General features: G+C 41.9%; 1 protein-coding gene across 1 annotated transcript in view; it reads right to left on the reverse strand.

Annotated features, from left to right (window-relative positions):
- The window catches only part of LOC136875482 (uncharacterized), a 30088-nt gene extending 15992 nt beyond the window's left edge, over positions 1-14096 (reverse strand). The window contains exon 1 of the mRNA XM_067149027.2: positions 13887-14096. Within this exon, the coding sequence (XP_067005128.2) occupies positions 13887-13904 (18 nt within the window). The 5' untranslated portion in view covers positions 13905-14096. The remainder of the gene's footprint in view (positions 1-13886) is intronic.
- Between the last annotated feature and the right edge of the window lie 659 nt (positions 14097-14755).

Below are 14755 nucleotides of genomic sequence, written 5' to 3' on the forward strand. Positions count from 1 at the left end.
TTAGCATTGCTACAATGTGGGAACTATGATGGGGATCTCTGTACATGTTAACAATGTCTGTTGTGAACCAATCAAAAGGTGACATGTCATCAAAATCCTAGGCCTGGTAATGACTCTTTGCAGCACGGTGGTTAGCAGTCTTTACCGCCTAAAATTAGTCCGTTCATACTAAATAATTAGCGTCATTCACCACCTACTTTATGCTTTCCTCATTTGCATGGTGGTCACCGCTACTAACCATCCATTTTCGGACACAAACTGATGTGAGAACTGAAAAATTTTGAACTTAATATCACATTTTTTATGTTATAATAGACAAGTTGTGATATGTATTAATAAAAAAGGGGAATTTATTCATTGCCTGATGGGACATAAAAGATGAACACGTTTTGTGCTGCATAGAGTTAAAATGAGCACAAACACTAATTCCCAGGGGTAAAGGAATTAAACATTGTGGTTCAAATGCCCGGCCCGGCCAGGGAATAGTGGTGGTAGTGAGTATTGTTTTAAGTGGAAGTACAGGGTCTTTTGCTCAAAGTGGGGCCGGCCGGCGCAGCGCAGCACAGCGGTTAGACGGGCGAGCTGAAGGTCAAGCACATGGCAACTCGCTGAGCTTCGGCCGGGAGAGCGCACGTGTGAATCGCACGTAAATAACAAGCACACATAATAACGCATAATCAAAGAAAAATAATTTCTCACATTGTCACAGAAGATGTTGAAAATGTCCTCCACCTGCATCTATACATTTCTGGCTTAATGTAAGGAAATGTTCATTCATACGCATCTACTTTCCTGTCATTCGAATTACTTCCCTGAGTCGACTTGGCATGCTCGTCACTAATTTCCGGGTGTAAACGGGAGATATGTTGTCACTCTTCTTGAAGTCGACTTTTTTTTTTTGCTATTTGCTTTACGTCACGCCGACACAGATAGGTCTTATGGCGACGATGGGACAGGAAAGGCCTAGGAATGGGAAGGAAGCGGCTGTGGCCTTAATTAAGGTAAACCCCAGCATTTGCCTGGTGTGAAAACGATAAACCACGGAAAAACATCTTCAGGGCTGCCGACAGTGAGGTTCGAACCCACTATCTCCCGGATGCGAGCTCACAGCTGCGCGCTCCTAACCGCACGGCCAACTCGCCCGGTGAAGTCGGTTTTTTAGCTGTTCCCTAGATGTGATTGTTTTTTCTTATTTTTTTTTTATCAAGTTTGTCCCAAAGATTCTCAATCACATTGAAGTTTGGTGATTCAGGGGTAAGATGAAGCATTTTGGGCAAATAAACAATAACCACATCCTTACATTCCAGACCATATGCTTTGGGTCGTTATCTTGATAAAACTTAAAATGTTTAGCAACCCTTATCTTTTCGGCACTCTTTTTCATATTGTCCCTCGGTATTCTAAGGTATTGAAAGTGGATAATTTTACCCTCAATAAAAATCAATTCACCAACTCCATTCGCCGACATACACCCTCACACCATTACATGTCCTCCGCCATGCTTCAAAGTTGTTTTCAGATGTTTGTCTTGAAGCTGAGTATTTGGACGCCGCCAAACTCTTATTCTCCCATCAGACTGAAGTATGTTAAATTTACTCTCATCAGCAAATATAACGTCACTCCACTACTCATTGTCTTCTCTAACATGCTCTTTGGCAAACGGCATTCTCTTTCTTCGATTTATTTGATTTATGAAGGGCTTCCTTCTTGTAATACGGGTGTCTGTGGCAATCTCAGTAGCGAGTTTTGCAGCTCCCAACCTGGGTTCTTTTTTGTTTTCCTGACGATATGACCCACTTATCTCACAGAAAAAGTTATTGGACGTCCCATATGCGGTAGATGTTCAATCCTATCTTCCTCCCGGAATCTTGTGATAATATCAGAGACTCCACTTTTCTTGATTTTTAACATTTCAGAAATTTTACGACAACTTTTACCTGTAGCGTGGTGAAAAATTACTAGCTGCCGCTGTTCGATTGTACTCTCTCTTCCTCTGCGGCCCATTTTCACTTCATTTGTACACATCACACTATCCGTGGTTCTTCTACACACGACCTCTGCACGGCAACTGACTTGTGTCCGAATAATTATGAGTTACTGTATATGAACTAAACAAAATATCACGAGAGAAATTGAGGCTATCTCGGTAGATGAACTAATGCGTATGAATGAAAATTTCCTTAGATGAAGCCAGAAATGAGTAGATGCAGGCGGAAGACATTTTCATCATATTCTGTGATAAGGTGACAAATTATTTGACTTTGATTATGCGTTATTATGTGTGCTTATTATTTACATGCGATTCATATGGGCGCTCCCCCGGCCCCAAGCTCAGCGAGTTGCCGTGTGCTCGTCTGACCAGCTCGCCCGTCTACCCGTTACGCTGCGCCGGCCCCACTTTGAGTGAAACACCCTATAGGTCAATGATACTCTATTAACACTAATCAGAAGAAAAACGAACGTGTCGACAAAAGAAAGGGAAAGTCCACGAAGGGTGTGAAAATGAAAGATAACGTAGGCCTGGCAAATCTAATACTGTCGGGGTTGGTGAAAACAAAAGCTGGCCAAGGGAGGTCGGGTAGGAAAGATGAAGTCGAGGAGCCTGACACAAGTAAGTGAAAGCATTGTCAAACTCAGCTGCGGGACTCATGGTTCCCAACCCACGCTCCCAATATGAAAGCCCCAGTGTCCCCAGTTCTTCGGCTTTTACGACAGTCAAAGGATACAGTTGCTGTATTCTGCAACCCCCATCCACAGGAGGAGCTCTGCAGGGAAAACGAAACCAGGGCCAGTGCGCTGATCATTCAGTTGAAGAACCACGCGATATCACGTTAGTCTGGCGGTGGTAGTGGAGCTGGTGGTGGTGATTGTTGTTTTAAGAGGATGTACTACTGGGCAACTAATCAGAGGAAAATTGGAAGAGGTTTGACCCTTCGAAGAATGAAGGTATCGGTGAAAACAAAACGAAGGCCCACAAAGGGCTTGAAATTGAAAGACTCCCTAAACTTCGAAAACCTAATACCGTCCGATATTAAGAGAACAACTGTCAACCAAGGGGGTCGGACAGAAAAGGTGACAGTGAGGAGCCTGGCACAAGTATTTGGAAGCTATGCCAGACTCAGCTAGGGGGTCCATGTCGCCAGCCCATCCTCCGAAGTTGGGAATCCCTGGGGTCCATTCTCAACCGCCTCTAACGACGAGCAGGGACTACTGTGGCTGTATTCTAATTCCCTAAACCAACCCCAGGAGGAATATCGCCTTAGCATATTTTGGTTCTAAAGTTATGAACACAATCTCCTTTCCAGCCCATGCTGATGGCGAATCTCTTCATTTCTTATTTTGTCTCTCCTTGTCTGTTGGAGAAAGTAGAGGAGGAACTTCATTTCTAAGTCTACTACTTTCTGGCCCTGTAGAGGTAATTATTTCGAAATATTCATTGGCACCGTATATATGTTTTATACAGTGCGAGGAAAAGATCCATCCCAGAAAGGGTAGAAATGTGAAGCAGAAAACATTCCTAAGAGGATCTCAACTTGGAAACGTGGCATGAGACCACGGAGGCCCAAGCTAACATTATTTCCACTTACTTGTGCCAGCTTCTCACTTACAGTACATCTTTCCTATCCGATCTTCTTTGGCCATTCTCTTCCTATCCCGATGGTATTTGATTTATGAAGTCCATGAGGTCTTTCATTTTCACATTTTTTTATGACTTCCAGTTATTTCGCCTATAGGCATTCTCCTGCTGGACTGAGTCGCGAGGACGGTAGAGCGCTGGCCTTCTAATTCCCAATTTGGCCGGTTCGATCCTGACTCAGTTCGGTGGTATTTGAAGGTGCTCAAATAAGTCAGCCTCGTGTCAATAAATTTACTGGCACGTAAAAGGAACTCATGCGGGACAAAATTCTGACACCTCGGCGTTGCCGAAAACCGTAAAGATAGATAGGGGACGTAAAAACCAATATTATTATTATTATTATTATTATTATTATTATTATTATTATTACCGTTCGAGTTGGCCATGCGGTTAGAGTTGCGCAGCTGTGAGCTTACAACCGGGAGATAGTAGGTTCGAATCCGACTGTCGGCAGCCCTGAAGATGGTTTTCCGTAGTTTCCCATTTCCACACCAGGCAAATGCTTTCCTTCCCACTCCTAGGCCTTCCCTATCCCTACGTCGCCATAAAATCTGTCTGTGTCGGTGCGACGTAAAGCAAATAGCAAATATATATAGGCCCATTATGAATATATATATTTGCGGATATCTCCATTCTTCCTTTTTTTAAGTTACTTCCCTTAAAAGAATTGTCTACACCACTCTCGTACAACTCTTCCAGAATACTTCCTAACGAACAGGCAATGGCTAAAAATGTAAAATTTACGTGGCATGTTATTAGCTGTAGAGCATAATATGGGTAATTCAGATTCGGGAAAGTGGTGGTGGTGGTGGTGGTGGAGGAGGAGGGATTACTGTTTTAATAGAAAGTACAACTGTGTAACCATCCTGTCTTCAGTCAGAGGTCTGACACTTCGAAAAATGAAGGTATCAGCAAAAGAATGGGACGGGCCACGAAGGGCGTGAAAGTGAAATACTTCCTTGGATTCGCAACCTAATAACGTCGGAGTCGGAAGACAACATGCGTTGGCCAAGAGAGGTCGAACAGGGAAGATGACAGCAAGGAGCCTGACACGAGCAAGTGGAAGAAGCAATGCCGGACTCAGCTAGGGACCCCGTGGTCACCAACCACAGGCTCCCATTATGACAGCCCCTGGGGCCTTTTAGTCATCTTCTACGGAGGCAGGGGATACCGTGGATGTATTTTGGCGGCCCCACCCACACGGCTTTCCCAAGCCGAGAGTCTCTGATAAATAGCCTAAGCCTCTTTTAGTCACCTCTTAGGAAGGGCAGTGGATACCTTGGAGGTTTTCTACTCTCTCATCAGCAGGTGGGGCTGATATTATGTTGTGGTAGTGGGGTTAATGAGTTGAAGAATGTATTAAAAGAAATACAAACCCGGGGAATTGTCTCAGTTTGTCAACACGACTGATATCTGCTGTGAAAGCATAAGCGATCAATCGTACAATTTACAGCTGATGCAAGCGAAGGTGTTACGGCATAGCACTGACCTCGAAAACAGCGCTTAAATAGCGCTTTTTATTTGGTGATATTTCATATTTGGGTTTTGAATCATCGTGATCAAGAACCCAGACTTCGTAGTGCCTGGGAAGACTGTGTGATAACCTTCGTGGCTGTAGTATCTGTAATTTGTAAAGAATCTGTCCTAGGATCGAGAAGAATGTGGCCACTGCCTAGGCCTGTATGCTATTGAAAAGAATAAAAAAAATATGTTGATAATCATATGGCCTCAGTTACCGTATGCAGGCAGCTTGATTTTATGCCATTTAGGCTGCTTGTGTGTCAGTTTCGACGTTCATTTACTCTACTAGATGGCAGAGAAACGTATGTCTACTGGATGAACTTCGGCTGAGTTTTATTAGTTTTTGGTTTGTTTTTTGTTCCTTTTTTGTTTGCTAGTGGTTTAATCTTGCACTATCACATCGAAGGTTTTCGTCGACGCAAGGATTGGGAAGGTAGTGGCTATGGACTTAATTAAGGTGCAGTCCCAGCATTTGCCTGGTGTGAAAATGGGGAACTACGGGAAACAGTCTTCAGGACTGCTGACGGTAGGATTCGACATTTTTACTAGTTGCTTTACGTCGCACCGACGCAGATAGGTCTTATGGCGACGATAGAACAGGAAAGGGCTAGGAGTGGGAAGGAAGCAGCCGTGACCTTAAGGTACAGCCACAGCATTTGCCTGGTGTGAAAATGGGAAACCACGGAAAACCATCTTCAGGGGTGCCTACAGTGGGGTTCGAACCCACTATCTCCCGAATACTGCACAATGGCCGCACTTAAGCGACTGCATCTATCTAGCTCGGTGGGTAGGATTCGAGCCCACTATCTACTGAATGCAAGCTCACAGCTACGCGACAGATTTAATTACTTTTGTTGAGTAAACATCAAATGTGTCACCAGTAATCTTTCATATGCCGGCATCTTACGACATGGAGTGACGATCGTATAATAATAATAATAATAATAATAATAATAATAATAATAATAATAATAATAATAATAATAATAATAATAATAATAATAACAATAATAATAATATATGTATATGTATGTTGGGTATTCAGCCCGAAGGCTGGTTTGATCCTCTGCAGCTCCGCCAACAGCTGTCATAGATGGCCTAGGTGTCACTGAAGAGGCGTACTAGGGAAATGAGGAGTGAGGTAGTTTCCCGTTGCTTTCTTCACCGAGCCAGAAGTTGCTATTGCACATCAGTCTGCCAAGCCCACTGAAATGCCTGCACCAACCGACCCTATGAGCGACATTTTCACACCATTCATAGCAGGGACTGGCTGCATAAGGAATGGCACTACTAGCATCACTCATACCTCAGCCACTTTCATATTGTCAAAGCCAAGGATGAGACTGAGACAGGACAATGAAAGTAACAATTTTATTCTAGCCCATACCATAAGATATAGCGCACTGTAAACACTACATCTTACCAGCAAAGGCATATAATAATAATAATAATAATAATAATAATAATAATAATAATAATAATAACAGTAAAAAGTAAACTCATGTCTTCGTCCTGAGGTGGTATAGCTGTTTTCAGGCACACTAGCAGCGGAGGTGATCTGCATGTACCATTTTAACCACATACCAGCCCTCCTGCCATTCTTAAATTTCTGGCAGTACCAGGAATCCAACCCTGGTCCCTGATGACGGCAGCTAATAGTGCTAACCGTTACGCTACTGAGACAGGAATAATAATAATAATAATAATAATAATAATAATAATAATAATAATAATAATAATAATAATAATAATAATAATAATAATTAGCATTTGTACCCGTTCTTCGCACGGGAATTTGCAGTGGATTACATGTTACCCTCTGGAATTTATCCGAAGTAACATGGCTCTATTCCTACGTTTAATGCGACGCGTTAAAATGATATTTTCGTACAAAAAACGTGGCTGTAACGTGAAATATGATGAAGTTGAACAAAGTCGTGAGAGAGTGATGACGATTTCCCAATTTATTGTACGGTATCAGAGTTGTGCGAAATTCTCCCAGCTTCAAAGGTTGCATATTGCTTCTCTGACTAATGGCATGGCACTCTGATATTAATGACACCTCCCTTAATATCTGTACTGTCGAAAAGAGTAAAATGGCTCTTTAGTTTTTTCCGTTGCCTATCTTGAAAGTGACATGCACGACATGTCCCACGGGACTTGGACTAAAAATCCAAATTTTCGTAAACATCTGCGTTATTATCCGCCGTACGATAAATACGTACATGGCATAAAGGGACGGAAATAGCATATTCTTAAAACATTTGTTGTATACAGTCTTTTGATAAACTAATGTTAACGAAAATATTTCAGAATAATCTTCCTATAAATACCAACTACATGTGATGATCACGACATCACATGCATCTGATATCACAATCCCGAGTGAGTAGAATCCAAATACGTAGTTTGGTTGAAGTTAATCTAGCAGTTTTCCACCTTTAAGAATATACAAAGAGATAGATAACCAGACAGACACCAAAGAGAAAAGTTCTACCTCATGTTACCTCGGTGTTCAGATACATTAGGTAGGGGTTAATTTTTCAAGCCCAGCAAAATATTATGCATCCTCTGATTTTCTTTGTTAGGGGTCCTTCAAATAACTGTAGGTGTGCGAGGGTGTCCGTCACTGGCAGCAGAGCATTTGAAGAGTAAGCGAAATTATGTACATAACAAAAATTATTTAACGGGCGTTTCACACAATTATAGTCTACAGATTTTGCATTTAATCAATAGTGTAAGAGAAAATTGAGAAAAAAAGTTTAGTCTCCGTATAAAACCCCACTCTATTCATGATTGGATGAGTAGACTCTAAATGCGAACAAATGAAATGGCGTATGGCTTTTAGTGCCGGGACTGTCCGAGGACAACTTCGGCTCGCCAGATGCAGGTCCTTTGATTTGACTCCCGTAGGCGACCTGCGCGTCGTGATGAGGATGAAATGCTGATGAAGAGGACATATACACCGAACCCCCGTGTCAGCGAAATTAACCAATCATGGTTAAAATTCCCGACCCTGCCGGGAATCGAACCCGGGGCCCCTGTGACCAAAGGCCAGCACGCTAACCATTTAACCATGGGGCCAGACTTTAAATACGAAGTTTGGTCGAGATATAATCAATGGTGTAAGAGAAAATTGAAAAAGCTCTTCCAGTCTTCTTATAAACCCTCAGTCTATTCAGTGGTTTCTTAAATGATACACATATCAAGACATGCACTTGGAAGAGTAGACTCTAAAAATGAAGTTTGGTAGAGATAAATTCAATAGTGTAAGATTAAATTGAAATAAACTCTTCTGGCCTTCCTATAAACTCCCAGTCTATTCAGAGATTTTTAAATTATATGCATATTGGAACTTGCTCCTAAATTTGAAGTTTGGTCGAAATATATTCAATAGTGTAAGAGGAAATTGAAAGGAACTCCTCTAGTCTTCCCATAAACCGCCAGTCTATTTAGTGATTTTAAATGATATGCATATCGAAACCTGCTCCTTGATGAGTACACTCTAAATATGAAGTTTGGTCGAGATCTATTCATCCGTTTATCCGTGATGGTGGAAGAAACAAACAAATAAACAAAAAACAAACACGAAAGCTAAAAGCTACTGATACGGTCTTGAACTGACCTAAAACGGTCAAATATATCAAAATTTGGCGAAATAACTGACATTACAGACAACGGGCCCCCTAGAATTTTATTTATAAGATACCGCGCGAGTTTGCCGTGAGGTTAGGGTCGCGCAGCTGTGAACTTGCATTCATGAGATAGTGGGTTCGAACCCTACTCCCGACAGCCCTCAAGATGATTTTCCGTTGTCATTTTCACACCAGGCGAATGCTGCGGCTGTACCTTAATTGAGGCTACGGCCACTTCCTTCCCATTCCTAGCTCTTTCATATCGCATCGTCACCGTAAGACCTATCTGTGTCGGTGCGACGAAGTAAAATGAATTAGTGAATACTTAACTCCAGATAAGTCTCAGGCTTTATCACTGTAACACTGGTCTTAATCCACAATATTGCTGACCGCAGATAACTGGATAAAAGGTCGGGAAGAATATTAATATCAACCTGATCGATTAAGAATTGATCCGCCGAACATCAAAACAAGGTGATTATTTAGCCCCTCTTAATATTAATGGAAGAAGAAAATAACTCATGAGGTGGTAGAATGACCTAACCAGCAGTGATACTTGCCATCAAAACCAGATTACGTTGCGTCATATTAATCTAGGTTACGTTAGCTGTGGTCACGTAAGCATTATTCATACAGCAGGCTTAATAAGGATCCACCGAAAACTATTGTCATTGGCAGCTTAGACTGCGAGCTAATTTGTAACAAAATCCCTCTGACAGTGATGAATCATGCACGTGTTTTTGCGCAACGAAATGTCTCATGTATGCTTTTTAACTTCAGTAATGAATTATAGTATGAAAATGAAAACCTACAACCTGTTTTCCAGTCATTGACCGGGTCAGGGATGTAATGAATGAAGCATATATAGGCTGTTGTTACAATGGGGTCGCCACTCCCAAGGTGATTTATTAATGAGTGATAAATGCTATGAAATGATAATGGAGAGTGTTACTGGAATGAAAGATGACAGGGAAAACCGGAGTACCCGGAGAAAAACCTATCCCGCCTCCGCTTTTTCCAGCACAAATCTCACTTGGAGTGACCGGGATTTGAACCACGGTATCCAGCGGTGAGAGGCCGACGCGCTGCCGTCTGAGCCACGGAGGCTCTCTATGAATTATAGTGTCAAACATAATGTTGAAAACTTTGTTTTAGAATAAATAGACGACAGAAATTAGTGGCAGCGACGGAAGTGCAGGTAACGGACAAAATGAGGGCAATGGTGGAAGGAAATGGAGGAAGTAATGGAAGTGGAAAGAGCCTCCCTGGCTCAGGCCTCTTACCGCTGGATTCCGTGGTTCAAATCCCGGTCACTCCATGTGAGATTTGTGCTGGAAAAAGCGGAGGCGGGATAGGGTTTTCTCCGGGTACTCCGGTTTTACCTGTCATATTTCATTCCAGCAAAACTCTCCGATATCGTTTCATTTAATCTGTCAGTCATAATCATTGCCCCAGAGGAGTGCGACAGGCTTCGGCAGCCGGCACAATTCCTGTCTTCGCCGCGAGATGGGGGCTTCATTCATTCCATTCTTGACCCGGTTGAATGACTGGAAATCTGCTATGGATTTTCATTCTGTGGAAGTGGAAGTAGTGGAGAAGATGGAGAAAGTGGGCTTCGTCTGCAGTGGATATGAAGCATCACATAGAACAGTCGGTTTAATATGGTGTATGATTATTAGTGTAACGAAATATTTAAATTATCCAAAAAATGGGTCTCATGACTCAACCCTTGATCACAGCCGATCACAGCTGGCCAATAACAACAAAGAAAATGGTCCCATTTTTCACTTATAGGCTGTGTCGCTTTTCTTCTTCTTCTTCTTCTTAATCTGCTTAACCTCCAGGTTCGGTTTTTCCCTCGGACTCAGCGAGGGAACCCACCTCTACCGCCTCAAGGGCAGTGTCCTGGAGCTTCAGACATTGGGTGGGGGATACAACTGGGGAGAATGACCGGTACCTAGCCCAGGCGGCCTCACCTGCTATGCTGAACAGGGCCCTTGTCGATGGATGGGAAGATTGGATGGGACAGGCAAGGAAGAGGGAAGGAAGCGGCCGTGGCCTTAAGTTAGGTACCATCCTGGCATTTGCCTGGAGGAGAAGTGGGAAACCACGGAAAACCACTTCCAGGTTGGCTGAGTTGGGAATCGAACCCACCTCTACTCATTTGACCTCCCGAGGCTGAGTGGACCCCGTTCCAGCCCTCGTACCACTTTTCAAATTTCGTGGCAGAGCCGGGAATCGAACCCGGACCTCCGGGGGTGGCAGCTAATCACGCTAACCACTACACCACAGAGGCAGACTGTGTCGCTTTTAATGATCAGAAAGGTGTTTATTAGCATTCATTGTCTTGGAAAAAGCTTTTGACATGATAAACTGGCAAGTATTGTTTAAATGTATGAAGTAAGTGGGAATTGACTGCAAAGATAGGAGACTCATCTGGAAAAATTACAAGAACCAGTGTACGAAAATGTAGTGGTGAATGGATGTACAAGAATGGCAAGAATTAAGAAAGGAGTGATGCAGGGTTGTCCACTTTCACCATACCTTTTCAATTTCTTTATTGAAGAAGCAATGTGTGTTTTAAAGGAAAGGCATAAAGATAAATGGGAAAATAATCCACAGTATTATATTTGCTGATTACATTTCCATATTAGCAGACTCTGAGAAGGAATTAAATAGACTGTTGTGTGCGATACATTGAAATATTACAAACTTAAAATCAATAATAAGAAAACCAAATTTTTGGTTATGAGCAAAGATGGCAGTGAAGTTAATACAAACATAAGAATAGGAAATTCTAAACCAGAACAAGTGCGACATGTCTGTTACTTAGGAAGCATTATAACTGGGGGGTATCTGGCGAGCATCGAGGAAGGATCTCTCCTCTCTGCTACTTGAGGTATCATAAAAAAGATATTTTTCTATAACTCCTAACATGCGGGATGGGTACAAAAGCACCACCACAAACTGAACTAACGTAAGACAAACACTGGATTATTGCCGAACGAGTTGGCCGTGCGGTTAGGTGCGCGAAGCTGTCAGCTTGCATTCGGGAGAAACTGGGTTCGAGCCCTACTGTCGGCAGCCCTGAAGATAGTTTCCCATTTTCACAGCAGACAAATACTGGGGCTGTACCTTCATTAAGGCTTGGCCGCTTCCTTCCCACTCTTAGACTCATCTGTGTCGGTGCGAAGTTAATCAAATATTGTATAAAACAAAACAAAAACAAAACATTGGATTATGTCCAAAAATTTACTGAGAAGTTTGAAGTGTTCGGGTAGGCTCCTACAGCATTTAATATGCATCTATAACACAGGAATGGTAGGAAGTAATTAAAACGTAATTATGATCAGTGGAAAAGGGTAAATAAAAATGTAAACAGCCTATCGGATAGGTTTAAATCAATTATTGTTGAAAATTGGAAAGGGTGATAAACATAAAACGGATAACTGCACGTCTGTCAGCTTGACATGAGTTGCACGTAAGCTTTGGGAAAGCATTGTTTCTAATTATATTAGACGCCTTTGCGAACTTACTAACTGGTTTGATAGAAAGCAGCTCGGTTTTAGTAAAGGTTATTCCATTGAATTTCAACTTTTAGTATTCCAGCAAGATATAATAGATATTTTAGATTCAGGAGGTCAAATTGGCTGTGTTGCTGTTGACCTATACAAGGGTAGACCATGGGAGATTGTGGACGGAAATGAGAGCAATAAATTGGACTATATAAAACAGTGAATGCATGGGTGGCTAAATTTCTAGAAAATAGATCTCACAGAATTTAGAGTAGGTGAAGCATTATCGGATCCTCTAACGATTAAGAAAGGGGTATCGCTGGGCAGTGTTATTGGACATTAGGTTTCCTTATGTATATAAATGTGAGAAAAGAAATAGAATCACGGAAGAGACTTTTTGTACAGAGTAGTAAATAAGTTAAAGGATTGTGAGCCACAGGATAAAGACCTCGACTATGATGTGAGATAGAGAGTAGACAATGGTATAATGAAAAACGGGATGATAAGTCAGGTTGTAAGTTTTAGTTACTGTATTGATGGGGTGAAGTTATCTGTCGGGGATCACTGTAGGTATTTAGGTGTTAATATAAGGACAGATCCTCGTTGGGGTAATCACATTAAAGAGGTTGTAAATAAAGATTACAGATCTCTTCATATGGTTATGTGGGTATTTATGGGTTGTAGTAAGGATGTAAAGAAGAGGACGTTTAAGTCTCTGGTAAGACACCAATTAGAGTACGGTTCCAGTGTACGGGACCCACACCAGTATTACTTGATACGAGAACTGGAGAAAATCCAAAGGAAAGCAGCCCGCTTTATTATGGGTGATTTGCGACAAAGGAACTGTGTAACGAAAAAGTTGCAAACATTGGTCTGGGAAGACGTGGGAGTAAGGAGATGAGTTACTCGGCTAAGAGGTATGTTCCGAGTTATCAGTGGAGAGATGGGGTAGAATGACATTAGTAAACGAATAAGCTAGAGTGGAGTCCTTACAGATATGAAAGATCTTAATATGAAGATAAAGTTGGAATTCAAGAGTAAAAATAGGGGCAAACATTTGTTTATGAGGAGAGGAATTAGGAAATGGACTAATTTATCAAGGAAAATGTTCGGTACATTTCAAGTTATTTGAAATCATTTAGGGAAAGACTACGTAAACAAATGATAAATCCTCGCATCCGGGAGATAGTGGATTCGAACCCTACTGTCGGCAGCCCTGAAGATGGTTTTCCGTGGTTTCCCATTTTCACACCAGGCAAATTCTGGGGCTGTACCTTAATTAAGGCCACGGCCGCTTCCTTCCCATTCCTAGGCCTCTCCTGTCTCATCGTCGCCATAAGACCTATCTGTGTCGGTGCGACGTAAAGCAAATAGCAAATGATAAATCTCCCACATGGACGACAGCCCGAAATGTAGATCAATGATTGATAGATTGATTGGCCTTCCTTGCATTCCCAATCAATACACAATATACTTACAGTAATAAAAACATTCGTCTCCAGGTCGAGAGTAATTTCTGAGCTTAGAGGATTGGAGTTACAAGTGCTAATTTTTAGATTAAAATAAATTTTCTCTTACCTTAGACAGTGAATCCATGACTGCTGATAGAGCACTTCCTTATGCTAGCATATCTGACTATTACTGCACCATATGAACATGAATCTGCCACGTCCCTCGTGGACTTGCAAGCCTCGAGTCGTTGCTATCGTGTCTGACGCATTCCACATTCCGAAGTTGCACTATTCGGCCTCACTGTCCTACTGCACTGACACCAAGTACAGACTAAGCATTTCCTTACGGGGACAGCTCGACTGACATTTGACGAGAAACGTGCAACTGGAACAATGGAACAGCTGACGAATATTTTGTTTGCGACTTGTTTGGATTTCACTCTAGTATACCAAGCTCTCTGGGGGAAATTCAATTTCTTTGACACTACAATTTCTTTGAATCTGTCCTTTATCATGGCCTTCTAACAGACTTATTTACTTTAGTGAATAATAATTTAGACAAAATTACTAAATGGACGCTACCATGACTCGGTGTAGTGGGGGTCAAACATGGATTTCTTTTTTTTTTTTTTTACTAGGAGAGATGATGAGTATTGTTGTTGTTGGTTAAAGGGGTCTAACATCTAGGCCATCGGCCCCATTTATTTAACTAGATTCGAATAAGATTTCAATAAAAAGAATTCTGATGCATCGCTATTCAAGGTTATATTTTATCTTATAAAATTCAGTTGAATCCTTGAGTCAGTGTCATGAAAACTGGAATAGAAACTTGATTTGAGTAACTGGTTGCAGCGCTACAATCTTATGTACCAGTACGTACAATATACAGTATGCATTTTTTTTTACTTTTGGCTTTACGTCGCACCGACACAGATAGGTCTTATGGTGACGATGGGATAGCAAAGGCCTAGGAGTTGGAAGGAAGCGGCCTTGGCC

Source organism: Anabrus simplex, chromosome 6, assembly GCF_040414725.1.
Source record: "Anabrus simplex isolate iqAnaSimp1 chromosome 6, ASM4041472v1, whole genome shotgun sequence".
NCBI classification, from domain to species: domain Eukaryota; kingdom Metazoa; phylum Arthropoda; class Insecta; order Orthoptera; family Tettigoniidae; genus Anabrus; species Anabrus simplex.